This window comes from Lontra canadensis, unplaced genomic scaffold, assembly GCF_010015895.1.
Source record: "Lontra canadensis isolate GAN:19392208 unplaced genomic scaffold, GSC_riverotter_1.0 scaffold25, whole genome shotgun sequence".
In the NCBI taxonomy this organism is placed as follows: Eukaryota; Metazoa; Chordata; class Mammalia; order Carnivora; family Mustelidae; genus Lontra; species Lontra canadensis.
Window position 1 is genome coordinate 21,208,087 of NW_022631019.1, and position 24,316 is coordinate 21,232,402.

The 24,316-nt window shown below is 37.4% G+C and overlaps 1 protein-coding gene across 20 annotated transcripts in view; it reads left to right on the forward strand.

Annotated features, from left to right (window-relative positions):
* Positions 1-24,316, forward strand: part of EPB41 (erythrocyte membrane protein band 4.1) — a 188,472-nt gene that overhangs the window by 151,729 nt on the left and 12,427 nt on the right. For 6 of the 20 annotated variants that reach the window (XM_032863960.1, XM_032863955.1, XM_032863954.1 and 3 more), the window contains 2 exons: positions 21,303-21,752; positions 22,966-23,094. In XM_032863960.1, the coding sequence (XP_032719851.1) occupies positions 21,303-21,752; positions 22,966-23,094 (579 nt within the window). Of the gene's footprint in view, positions 1-127; positions 444-1,068; positions 1,563-21,302; positions 21,753-22,965; positions 23,095-24,316 lie in introns of those variants that run through there. The other 14 variants (XM_032863961.1, XM_032863962.1, XM_032863963.1 and 11 more) reach the window with 7 other exon arrangements.

Consider the following 24,316-nt stretch of genomic DNA (forward strand, 5'->3'; position numbering starts at 1 on the left):
CAGAGAGAAAATGAATTTAATTGTACCCTATTCTTTTTATGTTGTCTTTCTTCTCCCTCCTTATATTCTTTTAAAAATCATTATGATTTTGCATCCTTTCTTTCCTTTTTTCTTTTTTGCTGACCAGTCCCCCAGCTACTTTCTCCCTGATACATATCACTTAGGGGTGTGCAAAGAACCTGTGTCAAAAGTCCAAACTGATCAGAGAAGGCTGGCCCAACTGAGAGAACTTAGAGCCAAGTTTTTCCTTTCATAGATAACATCTCTTGACTAGATGGCAGAGCACAGAAATTGTCGGGGGAGGAAAAACTTCTCAATTGGACATTTGGAAAAGGCAACTTACCTTAGAATTGTCAAAAACTCTGCTTAATGTGATGTATAAACCTTCATGATGGTTGTTACTACTATTATTTTTAATCATGATTCTGCAAGAGGGGGAGGAAGTTTACAGTTGTTGAGATTTGTGGGGTTGTTTTGTTTGTTTTTGGTAGACCTTGGAGGCACATACAAACTTTTATACTTTTGTTTTTCTTTTGCAATCTTTAAAATGTACGGGATTAAGATTTTTATTCCCTTGACAAAAGCTAATTGCTGTTGAACTGTTGCAGTTTTTTAAGTCTATATGAAGGGATATGAGGATAACTTTTTATATTCTGCCATTCTGTTTGTAATAAAACTAACTTTTCTCATGGTGAGAAGAATGCTTCATTATTGGCTTTACCCAAGCGATCTAAGAAAAATTGGCAGCACTAAAACAATGAAAAATGACCAATATTCATATATGAGTATCCTTGAAGGAGGAAAAATACTCTTGCTAAGGAAGTCGAGTAATTGCTTGAACTTTCAAGACTTCTAATGTTCATTCATTCAAAAAATTATCTGTTGAATAACCGACTATGTTATAGAGACTTTGCTGGGACAAATTGCCAAAGTAAAGTAAAATAAAGAGTGTCCCAAAAGATCTTCCCAAATCCTTTGCACATCCCCAAGTATCATTTTTGAGCATTTTTCCATCTGTCATTTTGTTCATCTTTCTCTGTCTTTCTTGATCTTCTACCGTGAAAGCAGACACAGCAACGTGCTCTGTTAGTGCAGAATGAAGAGAAAATTAAAAGGCAAGAGAGATCTACTGAGAGAGCCTTGCCCCAGCAAGACAATGAAGAAATTCTTCCCAAGGTTTCTATTCCAATCCCTGAGGATCACAAGTCTCTCAAAAAGTGCCACCTCTACTCTAGTACTTTTCCATCTCCTCGTATTCCTTTCATGATGTCTTTTCTCGTGATTCTTGCGTTGGCTGTTTGGTGGTTGGTCTTTCTGTGATCGGAAAACAGGGTGCTCATCCGAAATGTCAAGACTAAAACCATTGAACTTTTGTCATTTACTTCTACTGTGTTATCTCCTGTATGATACCCTTTGATCTTCATAGTTCACTGTCCTAGGGGAGCTCTTTTTGATCATTTTTCTGTCAATAAAATGTTACTCTTCGTAGAATATGTATTGTGGGGTACAAAGGAGTAGCAATGGATTGCCCAAGCCAGCTTTTCCTCACTGACGCTTAACAAGTTCAGAGAAAGCAGATATAAGTATGTGACAGTCGGCACTTTCCCCCAAAAGGTTTAACTCTTCTATCCTGCATGTGTGTATTGTTCACTGCTGTTGTGTCCTCTTCTCCACTGTTAACACGCAAAGCAGGATACTCGTAGAAACATTTGATGGAATATTTCCTAATCTTCTATAGTCATTTGTGTGGCATGGGCTCTGTAGTTTAAAAAAAAAATTCAACTTATTAATTTTTCAAAAGCCTTAAAATGATACATTTTAATCTATGAATCCATAACCACTCCTTTTCTTGAGATATCAAACCAGTATATACAAAGGCCTTTTTTGGAAAAGGGCTTTTGACTTCTGTGGCCTTCTTATGTGTATTTCTGAAATGTACAGGGAAAAACATCTTTATCCTGCCTGGTCTATAGAAGGGATCTGCAAAGGTTAAACGCCAGCTTTTCACAAGTAGAATGTTGAAGGTTTAAGGAAAATGGTGCTGTGCTGGTGCCCCCGTAGCCTCCAGCCAGGGCTGAATTTACAGACCACTGTACCCATCTTTAAAAGTCCTAGAATACAGATTTATTCAAGATCTGTACATAAATATACCCTTCTCTGAATTAATACTGTGTTATTTCTTTATGACTTAAGTAATTATATTGCTAGAAGCAATATTTAGCCATTATCACAAGCTTAAAATATATATTGATATATTCTGTTTTCCTGATAGACTTCAGACCTGTTTACTCTTACATTTGTGTTGAAATCAATTGTTTTTGATGGCTTTGTGAGCTAAAGTTCTATCATGACAAGTATGTGTCCCTCTGTTTGCATGTTGATTTTTAAAGCTTCGCTGAAGTAAATATGGGTGTGCTTTGTTTTCACAACACAACTCAGATGTCTAACCTGTTATTTTTTACCTCGGTATTAATGACATCTTGCATGTAGCTTACTTCTTATGGCACTTGGATGTACCAATATGGATGCTTTGGTTAATGTCTCAAATATCTGTTTTGAAATCTGAGTTCATGGGGTTATCAAACTGAGATTTTTGCACTTTGTTTTACTTCTCAACACTTTTAGTTGATGAAACTTCTAAACAAGACCTTTTGTTTTTAAGATGATGGCTTCTTACAGCAAAAAAGAAAGAAAGAAGGAAAGAAAGAAAGAAAGAAAGAATACTAATGCCAAGAATCTTTTGTCCTTCAACACCCACCACAATTCTGTTTTTCTCTGGAGACATGTAGAAATAATTCTCTGGTATTTCCTGAAAACCGCTCTTCTGTCATCATAGGCTTTCCCCCCAAAATGGGAAAAGAAGTAAGGGCGGGTTGAATTTTAAAATCTGTTATGGGTGTGTATCTTTCATGTCACAGGCTATGTCTGTGTATAACAAATATTTTGTAACTAAGCATATTTCTTGATTCACTCATAATAAGAAAAGAGAAACCTCAATCAATCTAACACATTGCAAAGCTGTCCTCTGACACAGAAAGTGATCATCCTAAGTAGTCCCCTTTGTCTTTGAAGTAGAAATGTAAGAGCTTTCCTTATGAAATAACAAAACTATAACATTGGTTAGAGTCTTCTAAAATTTTTTCAGGAAACTGAAAAGGAAATAATCAGAATTTCTTGTTACTTTTATAATGGCTTATGATTATATTTTCAGTTTTCATCCTGGTACACAGCTTTTTATTAACTATTATTGTAAACTTCACCTTGGATTTTGTTTCCCTTTGTATTAGAGTTATTCCAAGTCCATTAAAAGTCCAGCATAAGTCAATAATATTTTTCAGTGTTTTGAAGTGCAGCAGGAGTCCTCAGAGATCCTTACTGATGGTTAAAGGATAAATGGGATAAGAATGGTTGAGAGGAGAAGTGCCAAACCTTTGTGTTGGATTAAGCTGGTCAGTGCAGGTTCAAAAGATATACCCATCACAGTTAACAGAGAAAAAAATAGTAGACGTTACAGCTTTGTATTAACTACTGTTAATGCTGCTGATATTTGTAACAAAGCTGTAAATAATCTTAGTTTTCTTCTCATATCTCATTCCATTCTGAATGCCAGAGACAGATCCAAATAACTGTGTATTGGTTTTATTCTGGTTCAGCTTCTTAATGGCCAATTGATAAATAAAAACAAAACAAAACAAAACAAAAACCAATTTGGACTAAAGGTATCAATACAGACCAGTAAAAAGTCTTGGGGTTTTTTGCCTTGATTTTGCTATTAATCATTTCTAGGAGGACTCTGAGAAGTTCACTTAACTACTTGGTGCCCAGATTTCCACCTAGTAACATGGAGACAAACCTACCTCATGAGAATGAATCTGTAACGTTTTCCAGGAACCAGAAGTTCTGGTTGTTGTTGTTCATTTCTTGGTCTTTTGGGGACTGAGAAGATGAAAACTTAAAAATCAACAGACATTAATTTCTTAGAATTTTTTCATACGAAAGCAAGCAGTTGGGGCACCTGGGTGGCTCAGGGCGTTAAAGCCTCTGCCTTCGGCTCGGGTCATGATCTCAGGGTCCTGGGATCGAGCCCCGCGTCGGGCTCTCTGCTCAGCGGGGAGCCTGCTTCCTCCTCTCTCTGCCTGCCTTTCTGCCTACTTGTGATCTCTGTCAAATAAATGAATAAAATCTTTAAAAAAAAAAAAAAAAGAAAGAAAGCAAGCAGTTAAATAGTTGCGTTGATTTCCATCTACTTCTTACTGGTATTTGACCAAGCACTTAAAACTACTGAAGGTAGAAATGTCTTTCCAAATTCATCATACTCTTAAACATTTCATCTTATCCTTATGGTATTCTTACAGTGGACCAAACTTGAAAATAAACCCAGCATCAATCTTTGGACCTATCTTTTAGCCATTTTCTTATGCTAACACTTAGAATATGAAGGAGATTCAGTTCATGTGCATCAATTTTACAACTTGTTTACATCTCTGGTAAAAGTTTTGGAGGGAGAAGATACTGATTCCATTGACTAATATTAGACTGGGGATTTTCTGTGGATTAGGTTTCCATTTGTCATCCTAGATCCTAGTACATTTCTTTCTAGTAAATGTTGTAAAATTTTCTCTGAATTTGCTGTGGGTATAAGCAGATTTACTGTCTCCTACATTCCTGAGTTACTTTTGTAATATTTCCTACAGATAAGCATGGAAAATATACTAAGCATAAGAGGTTTGGTTGTTTTTTTTAAGATGGTATTAGCAAACAAAATTTATACTTGGGCTTTATCTAGTGATCACATATTTACAAAAGGAAGACAGAAAATTCAAAAATTCAAAATTAGTATGAGACACTTTTTCACATTGTTGCTGGTTTTTTTCCCCCCAAAAGTATTGAGTATAGTAAAGGTATATTAACTTCTCTACAGTTTCCATCCCTTGTATTCTTCACAGAAATTAGAAAATCCCAAACTTCTTTACAGCATTCTCTACCACACTAAGAAAAAAATGTTGCTTGTTTTCCTTGTACTCAAACTAACCCTGTTGTTTGTAATTTTGGTACTAGAAATGGAGATGAGTCCTTGTTCGGTTCTCCATTATGCATGGCATGTGGGATAACTGTATTGGCCTCCTCCACATTGTAGTGCATAGTGGACCAATGAGTCTGCTCTCATTTCTGTTTCTGTTACCCCTCATGCCTTAGGAGCTCCTTCTTTACTGCAGCAGAGCATGATACAAAGAAACAAACAAACAAATATTGGTATGGACCTGGGATTGGACACTGGAAATGGTTAAGAAGGTATGGCTGTTAGAGGGAGGAAGCCAGAAGGCGAACAGGGATGGCTGTGATCAACAATTAGAAATTCATGGAGTATTTCACTTCATAAATGAAATTCTTATCTTATTAAAACTTGAGAGACAAAAAGAAGCAGTCAGTTACTCCCACAGATCAGAAATACAGGCTAAAAGCTAAATAACTTCAATCATAGCCTAACTAAATGTGTGGGTGACAGGTCATTGAGGAAGTGTATGCTTTAGAAATGGTTTTCTAATCTTTTGTGATTGATATCACAGAGAACAGTTTCCCACTTTATAGTCCGAGTTCTGTTCGCAGTAAATAATAGAATAAATCTAACATTTCAAAGATTAGAGGGTAGGAGAAGCATGAGTCCCAACTATCTCTTCAGGCCCCTCCCCACCCAAGTCATTAAAAGGTACAGTTTAGTCTCTCATTTTCTCCTCTACTATTCTCTTTGAAGAAGAGTCTTCATATGTACAGGATCCTAGCTCAATGAAACATAGAGACTAAAACTTAAGTGGAAACCATGGTTACTGCTATGCATTTATTCACTGCCTTCATTATGTATTACAGATGCAAAGAGGCAGCATTATCAGAATTTTAGGGTTGGATAAGCCCCGGATCCAACTCTTCTCCACTCCAACGCTTGACTCTTCTGTGCAATATCATTTAGTGATTTAAAACCATTTATGGACAAAGTGATCTCTAGCCTCCCAAGATATAGCATACTATATCTGGACATCTCTGATTTTTGCGTATACATCATTCTTATATTAACTCAAAATCTGGTTCCCTATAGATTTCAATTCTTGGTCCTGAATGGAAGCCTTCTGAAGAATTTTCTATCTTTCATATTATTTCATATTAAATTCACATAGTTAAATGTAACTCCCATGTTGGAATTAGTCATCATTCTTGCCCTCAGATAACTTACCATCTGATATCCAGATCTGTCCCAGTCTTCCTTCTAACGTGTTATCCTGCCTTTTTCTAGCTGTCCTTGTTTTATCAGCTCATTTTCTTTCTGGCTCCGTTGCCCATCGGTTGCTTGCCAATGGTTTATTCATCTTGTGTTCTTATCCATTCACTTGCCCTCTTTCTTAAAAAGAACATCTTGAAATTCCTGGAAATCCCCGAGCTTCTTCATAGATGACACAGGCACGTGGGATTTTTTTTTCTTTTTTTTTTTTTTTAGATGAAAGAGAGGAGGTGGGATAGTTTTGTAGCTTTGGAAACTTCTTGTAGCCCAGAATCTGTTAACAAGACAGAATCACTATTCTATTTTGAAGGAGCATACTGCCAGAGGCGGCATTCTAGGTTTGCGTGCCTTCTCTGACTGACTAATCTTTACATACTTTAGCACCCCCATGTGATTTAATTTATATCATTGTGATATGGTAAACTTATGGAAACTTACTTTCTGTGTAACATTCTGATGATGGCTTAGATCTCCACCAAAAAAAGTGGTATTAAAAATTTGAAATGACGTTAATCCATCTCTTTTAGTTTGTACCTGTCTCCTCAAAACTGTGAGATTCTCAAAGGTGAGAGTCTTTGTTTTATGCATCTTTGTTTGCCAACCTATCACCTTTGTATCTCAGACATATAGCAAATACTTAAAATTTGTTAAATTGGATTACATGATTAGTCACAGATGGTAATGGATAAACTCTAACTTTTCATGTAGAATCTCTTGTATTGGGACACAGATTTATGCCAAATTAATCACCATAAGCCTAACCAGTATATGTGAGTAGCCCAAAAACCCATATATGAGCCAGAAGCCACAGTCTCTCTTATTAATCCTGTAGCATGGTCCGTGGTTTCTTCAAAGAAATCTCCTGTAGTAGGTTTCAGTTTCTCTCGTTAATGTCTTGTAATTTGCTTCAATTAAGAGCTCTTATCCATTTACCAAAAGTAACAGCCAGCTGTTTTCCCTATGGAAGGTATTACTGAGACCGGGTGCTTGTTTGTATCTATAAATGCATCTTGGAGTGTGACATCATAAAGGGAACCTGATATTTAACAATTTGTGTTTATCTAAAATACATTGCAGAGAAGAGTTTGATCCTTTTTTTTTTTTCTTGCGTTTCACATGGTATAAAAACACCAAGTGTATCAAACTCTTGTGATATCAAGGGTTTTGTATATCAGATAGACCAGGAGTTGGCAAACTTTCTATAAAGGTTCAGATAATAAATATTTTAGGCTTTACAGGCCATATAGTCACTGGCATAACCACTCAACTTTGCCATAGACAACAAACAAATGAAGATGAACATATTCCATCACTTTATTTATGGACACTGAAATTTGAATTTCACGTAATTTTTATGGTCACTAAATATCATTTTATGTTTTCCAAACCGTTAAAAAGTGTAAAATCGTTCCTAGCTCATAGCAATACAAAAACAAGGAGTGGGCTGGATTTGAACTGTTGGCTGTAGTTTGCTGACTGACCCCTGATACAGGTCTAGGGAACCAGAGAACTGATAAATTTACTCTTTCTGCCTTTGTACTGTTTGAAGAGCTGTAGATGCTCTAGCATCTTTATTCAGTGTTGAAGTATTTTCGGTCTTGTTTATGACTAGAAATGGAAAACAAAATGCAACGCATTTGTTTCTATTTATTTAGTAATTGGGGTGCACCAGAACTGTAATCTAACATATCTGTAACCATCACAACATCCCTGCCTTTGTCAGTTTTTCAGATTGTTCAATGTTAACTGTCCTCTTAATATATTTAGTGATGAATTCAGCTAACCCCTTTGTTTGGTTTGGTTTTCAAGGGTCTGCTTTCATTTTCCCCTAAGGAATAAAGAAACAATTCCCAAAATCATTTTCTCTTTAGATAGTTTTTAGAGATATCTAACAAATGTGGTAAAGAACATGAAATGATTTTTTACTCTGAAGTTTTGGTACACCTTAGTGTTTCAAACAGTTGTATAAATTTAAGGTTGGATTTAATCTAAGGAAAACATTTTAGAAGGGTTCCTTGTTCTAAATAAAGAGATTTCCCTAAGAGGATTCTCTCCCCCCCCCCCGCGATTTGGGGCCTACTGGGACAGTACTTATCAATAAGTCAGAATAAAATGAATTTATATCCTTTCAGAAGTGTCTTTGCTTCCTGGTTGACATGGACATGATTGTGTTCTGAAGAAGTCCTTGGTCTGTGTTTAGCTTTGGGAGGTGCTTTCTAATAAATCCGTAAATTTACGTTCCTTTCCATTCTCTGGGCCAGGATGCTTTAACTCTGATACTAGGCTGAATAAATTGTTTATCCCTTAGCAGTTCAGCAAGATATTTAAGCCTAAAGAAATCTGCTAAGAACTTCTCTTTTGGAACGTTTTCTTTGATATTTTTCTCACGTTATTTGCTGTTAACATGTAAATTTATCATGAATAAATCTTATTGAAAATCTGATTCTGGGTGATAGTAGTCATTAAGGAAATAGGAGCCAGCAATGCAGTATATAGATCCACTCAAAAAAAAAAAAAAAAAAAAGAGGAAGAAAAAGGAAAAGAAACTTCTGTTTCAGGGGATTAGGAAAAAAACATTATCAGCCAGTCTTTCTAGAAAAGTTCCCTTGTTTTTCCATGTTTTCACTCTTCTCTATTGTCTTTTGCTCAGTCCTAAAGCAGACATAACCTTGACATGTGTTCAGTTCTTAGAATATTAATGTTTTAAAATCAGCTTGGAACTCATTTGACTTATTTATACCAAGTGTTATAAATAACTTTTTTCTAACCATCTTAATCAGTCACTGCAACACATGTAATTGTCTCATCTGTTAGAAGCATTTTTAATATGCTGAGTTTGTCTTTTGTTTTTTTATAAAGCACGCTAAAATTAGTGGTTGTTAACCATCCAGTATTGCCACTGTGATCATAGTGAAGAGTGAAGAATGGAGTGGGTGTGGATATGTGGGTGTGAGGAGAGCGTTCTCATATATTATGGAATTAACAGAAGGTATACTGCTTTATTCACTTCACCTCCGGTAAACCTTATCTCTTATGTTAGTTCTAGATTCTATTGTACCACCCAGGTAATTACTTAAAACCAACACTCCACATTTTGAAGTGTCTGTTTACTACCTCAAAGTATGTACTTCATGGCTGTGTCTGAGTAGTATAAAATTTTGAAGAGTTTCTTCAAAGCCATGTTCTTTTTAGGAACTTGTTGAAAATGTTTCAGTGGAAAGTCATTTTCATTGTTATAGGATTTTTCAGGAGGAGAAGATACAGCTAGTTAGTATCTAATAAGAGTTTCCTGCTGTACTTAGTTCTGTGGAATCAAAATGTTATTTTCTAGATATTAAATTTTCTAGATACTAAATTGGGCCATGATGTTTTTTTAAGTACTTATTATGTCTTTAATCATTTTTGGAATTGGGATTTCTGAGAAATCCTGCCAAATATATTTGTGTTCCATATTAAATGATCAGAGTTTTTATACTGGTTATAACTCCTTCCTCTCTATCTCTATTTCTCGATCTTAGCCCTTCTTAGTATCTTGAAATAAAATTTACTAACCAAAGGCTTCTGGTCTCCTAGACATGTTTAGTATAACTTTTAATATTTGCTGAAAACTGACTTCTATAGCTCTGTTCAGGTTTGAGAACACTCATTTGATCTGTGGAGTCCTTGCTGGTGAGTGCAGTATTAAGGCAAAATTTTCTATTACCTAATAGATAAAATTTTGCATCAGGCACTGATTTTGAAGCTGTTGCTTTTACAGTCACCTTTTCTGGGGATAATCTAATAACAGCACTATTAAGGAAATTATAAAAACTATATTTGAAGGATAATTGTCATTGGCAAATTTCATTTGCTGGCATTTGCGAGAGGCTGCATTATGGAGTGATTTTCTTATAATAAGCAGTTTTACCAACTGTAATTTACTAAAGGCCAACATCTAAGTAAGCCCCTTTATCCAGATGTAATCTTTATATGCCAGAGAATAGCAAAGAACCATGAAAATGACTCAAGTTCTGTGGAGAAGCTAGTGAGCACTACAAGGGTGTATTTCTAGCTAGGGACCAATAGCATACTAACTTTATTTTTTTAAAAAAAGTGGGGGCAGATATAGCCAAGAGAGAAAATTTAGAATGAAGAGAAATGTATTGCAAGATAAGGTATGGCACACTAGAGAGGAAAGATGGAATTTTTAATTCATCTTTTGCTAGCCACATGGTTACTCTGTTGTTAGTTTATCCCCATCCTGAGTGTTTGTGATTCTAATGTCCTTTTTCAGACTGTCAGCTGGCCTGAGTTTTCCACTGAAAGTGTACCAAAACTATTATTTATGAGGCTCTTGAGGGGTGTGGGGGGGTAGAGAATGATTTTCTTTTTGGTGAATTTTGTTCTTTCTTCATTCATTTCCTTTTTTGGCTGAAGAATGGGCTATTGCTGCTTGACTTGTCATCTTTATGTGCTGTTTATACATGGCTTTTACAAAAGAAGCTATTACCACATCTGATTTATCTTTTATTGCAAGTGCCCATATAAAAGTATTTGTTTTAACAAATTTGTTTTAATCATCAGGTTGACATTCCTACTGATTGTCATACAACCACAGGAAACACCAGTTATTACTAATTTTCAAAACAGGAATAAGATTACAAATATTGATACTAAATTAATGTATAAAGACATTTTTTAGAGCTTCCCCCCAACGCATTTAAAGCCGTTCTTTGCTGAAACATAAATTTCCCATGTTTTGTTAAAGAGAAAAATGTAGAAACAAAGCACTCGCAATTAACTGATCTAATCAGGATTGGGTTCTACATTTGTTAGTTTGCATGTTGCAGACCATTTGGGGGTATTACTTAAATAGACTGTTGATAAGTTAAGTGACTATAATATTTATTGTTTACTTTAGTAAAGAACCAGGAGCTGGACACTACTGCTGGGTATCTTCCTTCTGTGCTTAGCAAGATAACCTCGATTCCTGCTGGTTCTGTGGGCATTTGCGGTGCAAAACATTTCTTACTGGGTTTGCGAAGCAAGGGTAATGTGCTAGGTGGGTGTATGTGTGTCTGTGCACAACCCTGTCCTTCAATCCCATTGCCTCCTACTTCTCACTCCCTTTTTCTTATCATATTTATTTTTTTTTATTATATAAATCTTATTAAAAAGTCTAACGAGGGGCGCCTGGGTGGCTCAGTGGGTTAAGCCTCTGCCTTCGGCTCAGGTCATGATCCCGGGGTCCTGGGATTAAGCCCCACATCGGACTCTCTGCTCAACAGGGAGCCTGCTTTCCCCTCTCTCTCTCTGCCTGCCTCTCTGCCTACTTGTGATCTCTCTCTCTGTGTCAAATAAATAAATAAAATAAGAAATTTTTAAAAATCTTAAAAAAAAAAAAAAATCTAACGAATACCCAGATCTCCTTTTTGTGGTGTACAGAAACACTGATAGCAGTTTAATGTATTAACTTTCCCTGAGGTATTTACATTTGAACAGGCCACAAAGTCATTGTAAAGATGATAAAATTACAGAGCTAATCATATCATTGAGCAGTATGTGTAGGGCATTCCTAGGTCTCTGGTAAAATCTAGGAGCCCTGGCTGGCTCAGTCGGTGGAGTGTGTGTCTCTTGATTGCAGGGTTGTGAGTTCGAGCCCCACATTGGGTATAGAGATTACCTAAAACATTAAAAAAAAATGATAAAATAGAATGAAGAGATTGTGAAAACAAATGCTAGTTTAATAAATGTGGTAGATATAGGGTTCCATTGTGGAAAGTGAGTATAGAGGTAGTATGTTAAATCTTAGGCTCTTTTCACAGAAAATTTAATAATTTCAGGAAGCAAAATCTGTGGGTAGTAACATAGATATGATTTGGACTTAGAAACAGCAATAAATCTATTTAGTTTTAAATGATTATAAATTTTGTGACTAATGAGAAATGTTTTTCCTAATTTTCTTTCTTAGCAGATAGTGTATATCTCAAAACTATTAAAAAATGGCCTATCCAGTGTTTTTCATAAGGAGCTTGAATCAGGAATATTTATTAAATATTCTCATAGTGCACCTATTTTAATTCTTATATTCTGTCACAATTTCTTTCTTCAAAATTCTGTCTGGTGATATTCTCTAAAATATAAGGAGAGGGGCGCCTGGGTGGCTCAGTGGTTTAAAGCCTCTGCCTTCGGCTCAGGTCATGATCCCAGGGTCCTGGGATAGATATATATATATACATATATATATATATATAAAATAAACATAAAATATATTATTAAAAATAATAAAATAAAAGCAAAAAAAATTCAATAAAAGGAATTGAACTTTTTAGAAGAAAATAGTAGTTTACATGTTTATTGGAGATATTTAGATCAATAGCTTAAATTCCCATTAATTAAGTCAAACCTCACACACAACGTCAAAAGAAAACTCGACTGATATCCAGAAGCAAACAAACCAAAAACACCTCATTATCAAACCAAATGACATTTTGTACCTCTAAGAATCATTCGAGCTTCATCAAAAAAAGTATTTGTGGTATTCTGTGCCTGAGTCCCTAAGTATATTTATGTCAGGGTCAAACCCTTGCTGATTTGGAGTAGAGTGTTTGAGACAGTTTAAGATGGTATTGGTAGGGGTGCCTGGGTGGCTCAATGGGTTAAAGCCTCTGCCTTCAGCTCAGGTCATGATCCCAGGGTCCACATCAGGCTCTCTGCTCAGCAGGGAGCCTGCTTCCCTTCCTCTCTCTCTGCCTGCCTCTCTGCCTATTTGTGATATCTGTCTGTCAAATAAATAAATAAAATCTTAAAAAAAAAAAAAGATGGTATTCGTAAAGTGGGTTAGACCAAGATAGTCATGCAATTTAGTGAGAGAATTTGTATTTTGGTCCAGCTGGACTATGAACATTTTTCTGCAGTTATTATTTGTGTTTCCTACTTCTCAGTTTCATCCATTCAATAAAATAAAATGTCAACTTAGCATATTAATGGCCCTTTCTTAAAATTTGTCTTGTTTTTAGTAAGAACACCCATATTTATTCATATTTGTCTATACTATCCATTAAACATGGACATATATGAAGATAAAGTTTTCATAAGTATTTTAGAGATAGATCTTTGGAAACATTGAATAAAATATTAGGGAAAGGCATTTTTTTGCAAATTCAAAATTCAGCATATACTGATTCCCAGGCTCTCATTAGAAGTTATCTCTATAACTGACATGATTATTCTCTTCTTTCTTTTAAAATTGTTCTGTCAGCTGTCTAATTCTGCTAGTATGGACTCAATAACATTACTGACTGGCGTATTTTGATGCTTAATGTAACAGTATCATACCTGAGAATGCACTAAAAAATTAACAAGACACAGTAATTAAACTCGAGACCAGCTCTCGAGTTTAATTAATAAAAGTTGCCTTCCCCGCAAGCTTCCACCATTGCCACCACCATAAGATATATTTATCTTGTGTAGATATACTTAACTGACATCCGTACATATCATTGTCAAAATCTTCAACTAAATCTGAGTACCGTAGGATCAGATCACTTCTTTCTTTCATCTATCCCCAAATCACCTAAAAGATGTTTTTCTTCTGAGATGGCTATTAAACCATTTTTTGAATTTGCTCAGTCATTCTGATGTTTTATACTTGATTCCAATAAAACAAGATTTAAGCCTGAGGTGCAAGGCACTCAGGCAAAAAAAAAAAAAAGAAGAAGAAGAAGAAGAAGAAAGAAAGAAAAATAGAAATCATTCTGACTGAAGTGTGATAGTGTTGATTTGTAGTATATGTATCACTTAATCTAGAGTTACTGTTCAGATAAAGTTTTAGGAATCTTTGATCTTTAATATTTTATATTCCCAGTTGCTATCATGTCTGGCAGGAGAATGATAATTTTCTTTGCATGTCTTTACTGGTTTCAGAGCTATGTTCTCTAATAAGAAAATCTACTAAGGAATTAAGTCACAGATACAACCATATTCACATTCCTGAGAATAGTCCTGCCATTTTAAAATCAGAAGACATTAAACAAAATATAATGAAGCTACACCTTGAAGTTGAGCTATTTCTTTTCCACCCAGATACATTAAGTACACAGTCATTGACTTTGACTTTCAAAATCCACTTGATAAATTACTAAAGTTTTATATTATATATATAAAAGAGAATATTTATATTAGTTACGAATCACATTACTTAGCATTCTTTCTATTAACTACTTTTTCTTTTAGGAAACTATTTTAACTGTTTTTTTTTCTAAGATTTTATTTATTTATTTGAGAGACTGGGAGATAGTGAGAGAGAGCAACGAGTGGGGAGGAGAGGGAGAAGCAGGGAGCTCCACGAGAGGCTCGGCACAGCGCCCGACCCCATGACCCTGGTATCATGACCTGAGCCGAAGGCAGATGCTTAACCAACTGAGCCACCCAGGTGCCCCTATTTTTAACTGTTTTTAAATGGTTAGAGGACATTAAGGATTTATCAGCACTTCATAAATTGTTTGCCAGATTCTTCAGGTTTTGTAGAGTATTTCATTATGAAACCAGATACAAAAGCTTGCATAAGAAAATAATTAAATAACATTTTTATAACAAAAGTAATGCATACTCATTTAGAAAGGTTAAGAAATACAGAAAAACACAAAGAAATTAAGTTATTTGCAGTTCTTGGGGTGACTGCCTGGCTCAGTCGGTAGAGCATGTGACTCTTGATCTCGGGGTTGTGAATTCAAGTCCCATGTTGGGCATAGAGTTTACTTAAAAAAATTTATTTGCACTTCCTGCTACTACTACTAGTATTTTAATATGCATTGAAATCTTTTTAATGTGTGTAGTTATACACAGGAAAATATTTTTAAATGGGTAAGAAGTAAAGCATAGCACATTACCAAAGGGAGGGTATAGTCTTTGAAGTTAGCATTTTTGCTCTCTTTCCTCATTCCAACATTTGATATGGTCCTGAGGTGAAAGTAGTTCCCTGAAATCACACAGCAAGGTGGCAGTGATACTGCTGTTCCTTACTTGGTCGTTATTGTGTACCCAGGATTTTAATATATAGAAAGATAAAATGAGACAATAGCAGGTTCTTTTCTCGCTTCTAATACAGAAAGGAATTGCTTTTCCGTTGCCAGCCAGAGGTAAAATCAGTCTTCACTAAAGCAGGAAACAGATGATCAAATGTGTGTGGGAAAATTTACTATATGGTCCCTCCAGGAAAAAAAAAAAAAGTATATATATTTTTTCTTATGTGGCAAAATTTTAGGAAAGTTTTCAGGATTTATTTTCATTGTGATTTTTATAGGATAAGATAGTCTTGTAAGCGTAACTGTGGTTCTTTCATTCGTCTGAGCTATAAATACCTTGCTTCAAAAATAACCTGAAGAGAAAAAGTCTTTGGATTGCGTTTAATGGAGTGGCACTGCTCTTAATGATGTCTGGGATCTTTAAGTCAAGGGAAGAGGTAGTTTATACCTTGGAAGGGCACATACCTACCAGGGTTTGATGATCCTGAGACATATCCTTCTAAATAAATACTCTTCAAGAGAAAACCGTTAAAAAGAAAAATGTTTGGTTTTTTCCCCCCCAAAGAAAATATTTAATTATACTTAGCAGGTACCATTCACTTTTTAAATAAAATTGAAAACTTTCTAATAGTATTCTCAATTAAATATTTGTCTAACATTCTTGCTCTTCCTGTTCTTGAAACCAACTAGATAAGCTGGCTGTACTTTGTACAGCCAGCTGGTCTTACTGTTGTAGCATCTTTCTTCTTCTAGATCCCCCATCAGTCCAGATAAGCAACGTCTGAATTAACACCTTTGAATCACATTACGTCTCAATTTTGTCAGTTACTGTGGGAGGTTCAGACACAGTCCTATATTTGTTCATACCCTAACAAGATTCCTTTAAAGCTTCCAGGCCAATCTGGTATATGCTGTTGCGCAGAGTCTTATATAATCCAGTGGCCCTTCCTGATGGCCGTAGTTAAAGGCACAGTGCTGTCAGTTAACATTCCTCACTTACCGTTACTTTCCCAAGTTTGGGAGTTGTGTCATGGAGACTTTGTATCTTCTTTTTGCCTCCATCTTTTCTGGCCTTTCAGCCTTCTTATTTTTAAAAGGATAGTGCTGGACACTGAAATCAGATTCTACTAAGAGGACTTCGGACAATCTCGGTACTTCTCAAAAGTATAGTCAGGTTTGATGCACATTCTTTTGAACATAATAGGACATGTCCTCTGGTCTTACCTAAAACACTTTGTTGCCATGGAAGAAATGGGCTTTAGAATGAGAAACCAACTTGAGTTTAAACCCTAGCTCCATCACTTAACTAGCTGTGAGTTGCTTACCCTGTTTCTTCATCTCTATCTCTAAAATAGAGGTAGTGACTACTTCATAGTGAGGTTGTGAAAAATTAAGTGAGGAAACATATTAAGGTGACTAGTGCGCTATCTGGAATGTTGTGAACATGAATAATATCACTTTTCCTCTTTACTGATGTAGGAGATAAAATCCTGGATGAGAGAGTGGGTCTGGTCCAGTGGACCACTTTTTACATTCTTTCCTTTTGTGTGTGTGTGGCGGGGTGGGGTACAGCGAGAGAGGGAGAGAATCTTAAACAGGCACCACGCCCAGCTGATGAGGGGCTCGATCTCACAACACCGAGATCATGACTTGAGCCGAAGTCAAGAGTCGGATGCTTAACCAACTGAGGCGCCCAGGCGCTCCCACTTTGTATGTTCTCTTTAAACATGCCTTTTCAGTTTTTAAATAGCACAAGACCAAGCAGAACTTCTCAAGTCACCTGGATTTATTGAATATACTTTCAGCAATGTTCAGTTTTTAGTGAACATCTATTATGTGCCAAAAACTGAACAAGAGAGATACGGAGCTAAGTAACATAAGAAATCCTTATCTCCACTACCCACCCTCCCCACATACACACAAGAAACCCGCAGTCTAACAGGAAAGATGGATTACTAAACCATTAATGACAAGGTGCAATGGGAACAAAAGAGGAATAGTATCTGCATACTCTAGGTAGTCAGGAGGAAACTTCCAGAAATGACACTTGAGCCAGGCGTGGACTTTCAGGCAGAAGGAACAATATTGACAATATTTACAAAGGTAGGGAGGCAAAAGAAAGCATGCTCTGTTCTAGAAACTGGGTTAATGGAAAGAAGGGTATCTGTGGAGGTATGGCAGGGTGAAGCTGGAGAGAGAGGTAGGAGTCATATTTTAAACTATTTTCTATGTCTTACTAAAGGGTCTGAACTTTAACCAGAGGCAGTGAAGGACCACTAAAGGCTTTTAAGCTGCAAAATGGAATTCTCGATGTTTCATTTTAGAAATAAATACTTTAGGGGTGCCTGGGTGGCTCAGGTCATGAGCCCAGGATCCCGGGATTGGGAATGAGCCCTGAGCGGGGTGCCCCCCCTCCCTGGGGAGTCTGCTTCTCCCTCTGCCCCTCCCCTGGCTCGTGCTCTCTCTCTCTCTCTCACTGTCTCTCTAAAGATAAAATCTTAAAAACAAAAATAGAAATACATTAGCAGCAGAGTAGAAGATCTGTTTAAGAAAAGTTTGAGGGGCGTCTGGGTGGCTCAGTTGTTAAGCGTCTGCTTTTGGCTCAGGTCATGATCCCAGGGTCCTGGGATCAAACCCCACGTCGGGCTCCCTGCTCGGCGGGAAGTCTGCTTCTCCCTCTGTCACACCTCCTGCTTGTGTTCCCTCTCTCCCTGTCTCTCTCTCTCTCTCTGTCTGTCAAATAAATAAATAAATAAATAAATAAATAAATGAGGTTTGAGATGAGAATGAAGGAAGGAAGAAAGCAAAGAAGAAAAACTATTTAGGGCATTAGCAGTAAGTGAAGTGAGGCATTACAAGAGCCTGAATTTGAGGGTAGTAAGCGTGGGAATAGAAACAGATAGATAAGGGCAATATTAAAATGGAATGGAAATGACTTGTGGTTAATTCATGGGGGTTGTTGGATGAATATAAGGAAGGCATTGAAGATGATTTCAGGATTCTGGCTTGGAAGACTGGACGGATGATGGTGCCATTTACCAATATAACAGAAATGATGGAGGAAGTTGGGGTGGCAGGTCCAGGCAGCGGCAGAGATGAGTTTAGCTTGGGGCATATTGCCTTCCATATGGCTGGGAAGATGTCCAGTAAGTAGTTGGCTGTGTCCAGATCTGGACAACAGAGCCAACTGGGAAGGTCGATTTAACCATATGTGAGAATGCTCTAAGTGATAATCTAACCCAACTGTTATTAATTTTCCTTTTATTTCCAGTGACTAACATGTATTAAGTGGTCTGCAAATATTTGTTGAATTGATGTTATTATGGCTGCAGCTTTTATTGGTGGTCTCCTCTGCACATGCTTTGAAACAAAAATTATTGCTTGATCTAGTTTTATTCAACAGTAGGCAACTTTGGGCCAGGTGTTCCTGGCCTAAGCTATGTTCAATTCACAAATGGCTTCTTGATGGCAGACCACCACGTATCACTTGAGCAGACTGGTATAAAATTGGCTTTACCTTGATTTTCTTAGGTACTTTCCTGGTTATAAATCAGCCTTCTCACTTGTAACAAAATTATTTGGAAAAGCCGTGACGTTTTTCTCCATGTGAGTGAGTTTGTATATGCTGTTCACAGTGTTAGAGCTAGCATATAGCAATTTGAGAAAGTCTATTTGTTTATTACCAACTGATCTATTTTTGGACAGCTCTAACAGCTTGGTCTGACTCAAAAGAAATGGTGAGAAAAGTGCCCTAGAAAGTAATACAGTGCGTAAATAATAACAACTAATTTATTCTAGTAAATAAGGCCCTAGCATATTCTAGGTACTCAGAACTTCAGTTGAATTAAGTGCCTCTATATGGCACTTTAGAATTTACGAAGTGCTTTCACGTATATTGGTTTTTTTGATCTTCAGAACCCCATGAGTCAAACCAGGTATTTTTCTCATTTTATTTAAGTATGAGGAAATTCACATACCCTTAACAATATTTTATGTGGGGGCGCCTGGGTGGCTCAGTGGGTTAAGCCTCTGCCTTCGGCTCAGGTCATGATCCCGGGGTCCTGGGATCGAGCCCCGCATCGGGCTCTCTGCTCAGCAGGGAGCCTGCTTCCCTTCCTCTCTCTCTGCCTGCCTCTCTGCCTACTTGTGTTCTCTCTCTGTCAAATAAATAAATAAAAAAAATTTAAAAAAAAGAATATTTTATATGTCTCTGATTCATCTGCAGAAAAAGACAGTTTCTGTTGTTCTCTCTCAATCCCATTTTTCATGCCCTGTGTGATCATATGATCTTCATAATCAGTCCATGAAAGACCTGCCTAATCCGAATTCAACTTGTACCACTCTGGGATGCTCTTGAGTTGATGGTTTCAAGACGGCTTAGAAGTATGTCCTGAAGTTCTTGAGTGCAGCGCCTCTTTGCTTGACTTAATAGGGCACTGCTTTATATCCATCACAACGTAGGTTGGTTTACAAGTCAAAGAGCAGCAGCAATTTTTAAAAAAATAATAATACCTGTCTTGTGATTTGAGCAATAACGTGTACGTACGCAATCCAAGCATGTGTCATTGACTCCAGGAATACCTTTTGAAAAGAGTCCTGTTCTGTTAGTAAATTCGTAGGTGGTATGTAATATGGGAAATTGATCTTGGCAAAATTTCAGGCCCACGTGGCTTTCTGGTGAGCACATGCGCGTGTTTACCTTTCCTGACATTTAGCTTCTTCCTTCAGCCTGTTGGTTTTTCACATGGCTCATATTCCCTTTTTACTCATGTGAATTCCTTCTCCTCTACCTAATAGAACCTTTCTTTAAACTTTAGGTTTATGTCCATCCATGGTTATGTTACCTTGTCATCCACATTCTCTTAGAAGTACTTATTTTAGGTCTGTTTTTTCTGTGGTATAAGATACTTGGTCCAGGAAGGAACTGTTTCCAGGACTTACTTCTTAGGTATGGCAATAGGTCATTCATCTGTGAAGAAATATAGCTTGGGGTGCCTGGGTGGTTCATTTGGTTAAGCATCTGCCTTCAGTTTAGGACACGATATCAGAGTCCTGGGATAGAGCCCTGCTTCGGGCTCTCTGCTCAGTGGGGAATCTGCTTCTCCCTCTCCCTCTGCCCTTCCCCACTGCTTGTGTGCTCTATCTTTAATAAATGAATAAAAAATCTTTTTAAAAAGTGTGTCTCGGGACACCTGGGTGGCTCGGTGGGTTAAAGCCTCTGCCTTCAGATCAGGTCATGGTCCCGGGGTCGTGGGATCGAGCCCCACATCGGGCTCTCTGCTCAGCAGGGAACCTGCTTCCTCCTCTCCCTCTCTCTCTGTCTGCCTCTCTGCCTACTTGTGATCTCTCTCTCTCTCTGTCAAATAAATAAATAAAATATATTTTTTTAAAAAAAGTGTGTCTCAGCTGCTGGGTCACTTTTATTATGTTTACAAAGAAATCACTATTTTTTGATACTTAATTTCATGACAGTGGTTGGATTAAATTTGTTCTGGATGTATTCGATGTTTTAATCCCTGCCATCCAAAGTCCAAATTTTAGTCTCTCTGTCAGGGCCTAGTATGATATTTATGGTTTGATGATATGAACATTCTGCAACCTGATCAGGCTTCTGGAGAAGATGTTTGATTGGCTCATAAATCACATTGTTCCCTGTGTATAGTAACGAGTTAGGTATTCAGGAATGGCAAAGTAACTCTTTTAAGTATGAAAAGTATGTGTTATACATGGAAGGTCATAGTAACAGAAAGTGCTTGGTACTACGTGAGGCATATCAAAATTAGTTCTTAAGTTAACAGGGTTATAGAAATAAGACCATAATGAGGTTGGAACTGCTTAGACCACTAATATATTTATCAATGAAGAGCAGTTGTTCCTTTTGGCTACCTCAGGAGCTAAGATTCTTGGTTTATATTAATACTGATATTTTCGAGACCTCTTAAAAATCATTGTTGATTCTCAGAGTTCACTGTATTCCCTACTTATTCCTAACCTTCTTGCTTTTGTATGTGTTCATTCATTTGTAGAATATAAATGGCATTCGCACAGAGGAGGCGGCTGCCGTGGCAAAGGGGCCATCTACCAACCCTGACTCTGAATGGGATGGTCCCAAGCATTCAGTAATTCCTAGTAAGAGCCAAATGACCACCCCGTCGGAGTCTCCACAAAGCTTTGAGTTTGGCTCCCTGTCCATAAGCAGCAAGGAGACAGAAGAGAAGGAGCAGGGGGCAGCTGGCTATCTTGATGTTAAGGAAACACCAAGAGGCTCAAGTGGGGAATGTATAGGAATGGAGGAACAGGCCAGTGCCTTAAACTTCTCAGTATCGCCAGCTTCCTCTCATCTGCAACTTGGTGAAAAAAAGGCAGAGAGTAGTGAAGAACATGTTACACCAGGAGAGCCACTTGGAAAGCAAAATGGATCATTTCATGACTCTCGTGTGGGTAACCAGTTCCCCACCCTCATTCGAAGTTTCCAGGTAGTAACCAATTCAATGATGCAGGTCTAATGACTCACTCTGGGAGAGGGCCAGAATCTGCTCTGTGGAGGTGGCGGTGGTGGTGGTGGTGGTGAGGGCAGTCACCTCTCTGCTTTTTTCAGAATCAAAGAATAAAACCAAACCCCTTGATTATTACAAATAAATTTATTCAGAGGAATTAACTCCATGGCCAGAAATGCTTTCACCCCTGATGACTTAGAACTCTTGGGGTTAAGTTCCAGCTGCTTATCTTTATGAAGCTGGTGTGAGTGGGTTCCTCTTTTCCTTGCTCAAGTGTGGGCTATATACAGAGGTGAATTTCTGAGACTTCTATGGTGAAGAGCCATTAGTGTTCTGAGGCCATGCTCAAAATTTCAAATATTCTTCATTAGAAGAGGCAACTGATTTTTTTTTTTTTTTGAGATTTCAGACCCCAGATCATGATTTCTGTATTGCAGCCACATAGTACAGCCCATCACTCCCCACTGACCCCACTCACAAGGGCTTCCATGTTCACAGGCATTAATCTCCTATGCTAAGGTGGGTGGCCACTTAACTTTATCACAATCAACTGGTAGTTTTAGGGTGATTTGTAGTCTTTGGCAAGGTGAGCTGATGGACAAGAAGCCTTCGATACTCCACTGTTCATTCTTCTGAAATTCTGAGATTAATCACCAGGTGGTGGTAGGAGTGATGATTTTCTTTCCAGTTTTCCAAATACTGTTCCTTCTCAATAAATCCAAAGCAAATGTCTGACATTGATTTGAAAGAAGTTAATGAATTCCAGAATAAAGTATTCCAGTGCCATTGCTGTTTCATGTCCCATTTGTAGTTAGTGGAGGAAATGTGACTGATTTTCCTAATTGTAATGGCACAGTCACAAGGACAAACAAAAGTGACTGCTATTTGGCAAACAGTTTCAAATTCTGAAGGTCAGTCTAAAGTGTTTTATATCACTGATCATAACCATCTGATCTTACAGCTTTCCATTAAGGATATGAAAATGATTACAGTAATGCTGTTTTTTAATATCCCTCATGATTTGACACCTTGTTAAGGCTACTTGGAATAGTGTCCAAGGCTTAGGCAGAGATTGATCTAGCCCTTGGCTTGATTAGAGCTATCACTTTGATCAGATCAATGTCAGAAGATTAGTTCTTCGCAGCCTTTCGAAGACTCTGGTAACTAACTCTGTTTCTTTACTGCTTCACAGCCTCCCCTGGTGAAGACTCAGACCGTCACCATCTCAGATACTGCCAATGCTGTGAAAAGTGAAATCCCAACCAAAGATGTCCCTATTGTTCACACTGAGACCAAGACCATCACTTACGAGGCTGCCCAGGTGGGACATGATGTGCTGTTTCAGAAACAAAGACTGGAGTAAACACCATAGATAACCTTCTTTCTTTACAGAGTCTCTAATCATTTGCTGCAAATAAAGCTAGGCTTTTCTGGCATAATTCTTTTTTTTTTTTTTAAGATTTTATTTATTTATTTGACAGACAGAGATCACAAGTAGGCAGAGAGGCAGGCAGAGAGAGAGGAGGAAGCAGGCTCCCCACGGAGCAGAGAGCCCGATGCGGGGCTCGATCCCAGAACCCTGGGATCATGACCTGAGCCGAAGGCAGAGGCTTTAACCCACTGAGCCACCCAGGTGCCCCTGGCATAATTCTTTTTAGAAGAGATAACTGATCTGAGGATGTCCCACAGTACTTACTTCGTTAAAAGCAAAGTTGTCTTGCATCTAACTGCTTATATCCCCCCAATTCAGTGAGGGAAGGCAGTCATGGGCTTTGGGTCACGCAAATCTGAGGTCAAGTTCCGGATCCTCCACTTACTCCACTTACTACCAGTAACCGAATGTCTCTGAGCTTTGATTGCCACCTCCCACCCCCGTCCATGATGTTAGTATCAGTCTCATGATTTAATTTAAATTTTTAAAAAATTTTTAAAAGATTTTATTTATTAGAGAGAGCACGAGCATGAGCAGAGGGAGGGGCAGACTTCCGGCTGAGCAGGAAGCCTGACTTGGGGATCAACCCAGGACCCCAGGATCATGACCTGAGCCAAAGGCCCCTGCCTCATGATTTTATTATGAAGATTGTATAAGATACAACACTGTATGGACTTGACTTGAGCATCATGCCTGAAAGTGTAAATAAGTAACAGCTATAATATAACTTATTATATTATATTGTATAACATGTAATTGGCTCAGTTGGAGGAGTGTGCAAGTCTTGATCTTGGGGTTGTCAGTTCAAGGTCCACATTGGTTGTAGAGATTACTTAAAAATAAAATTTATAAATAAATAAAAATTGGGGTGCCTGGGTGGCTGAGTGGGTGAAAGCCTCTGCCTTTGGCTCAGTTCATGGTCTCAGGGTCCTGGGATCAAGCCCTGCATTGGGCTCTCTGTCTACTTGTGATCTCTGTCAAATGAATAAATAAAATCTTTAATAAATAAATAAATAAATAAATTTTTAAAAAATTATTAAAATTTATTACAATTAAATTTAAAATCGCACAAGAATTTAAGCATTTAAAATTTTTGTTTAAATAAAAATTT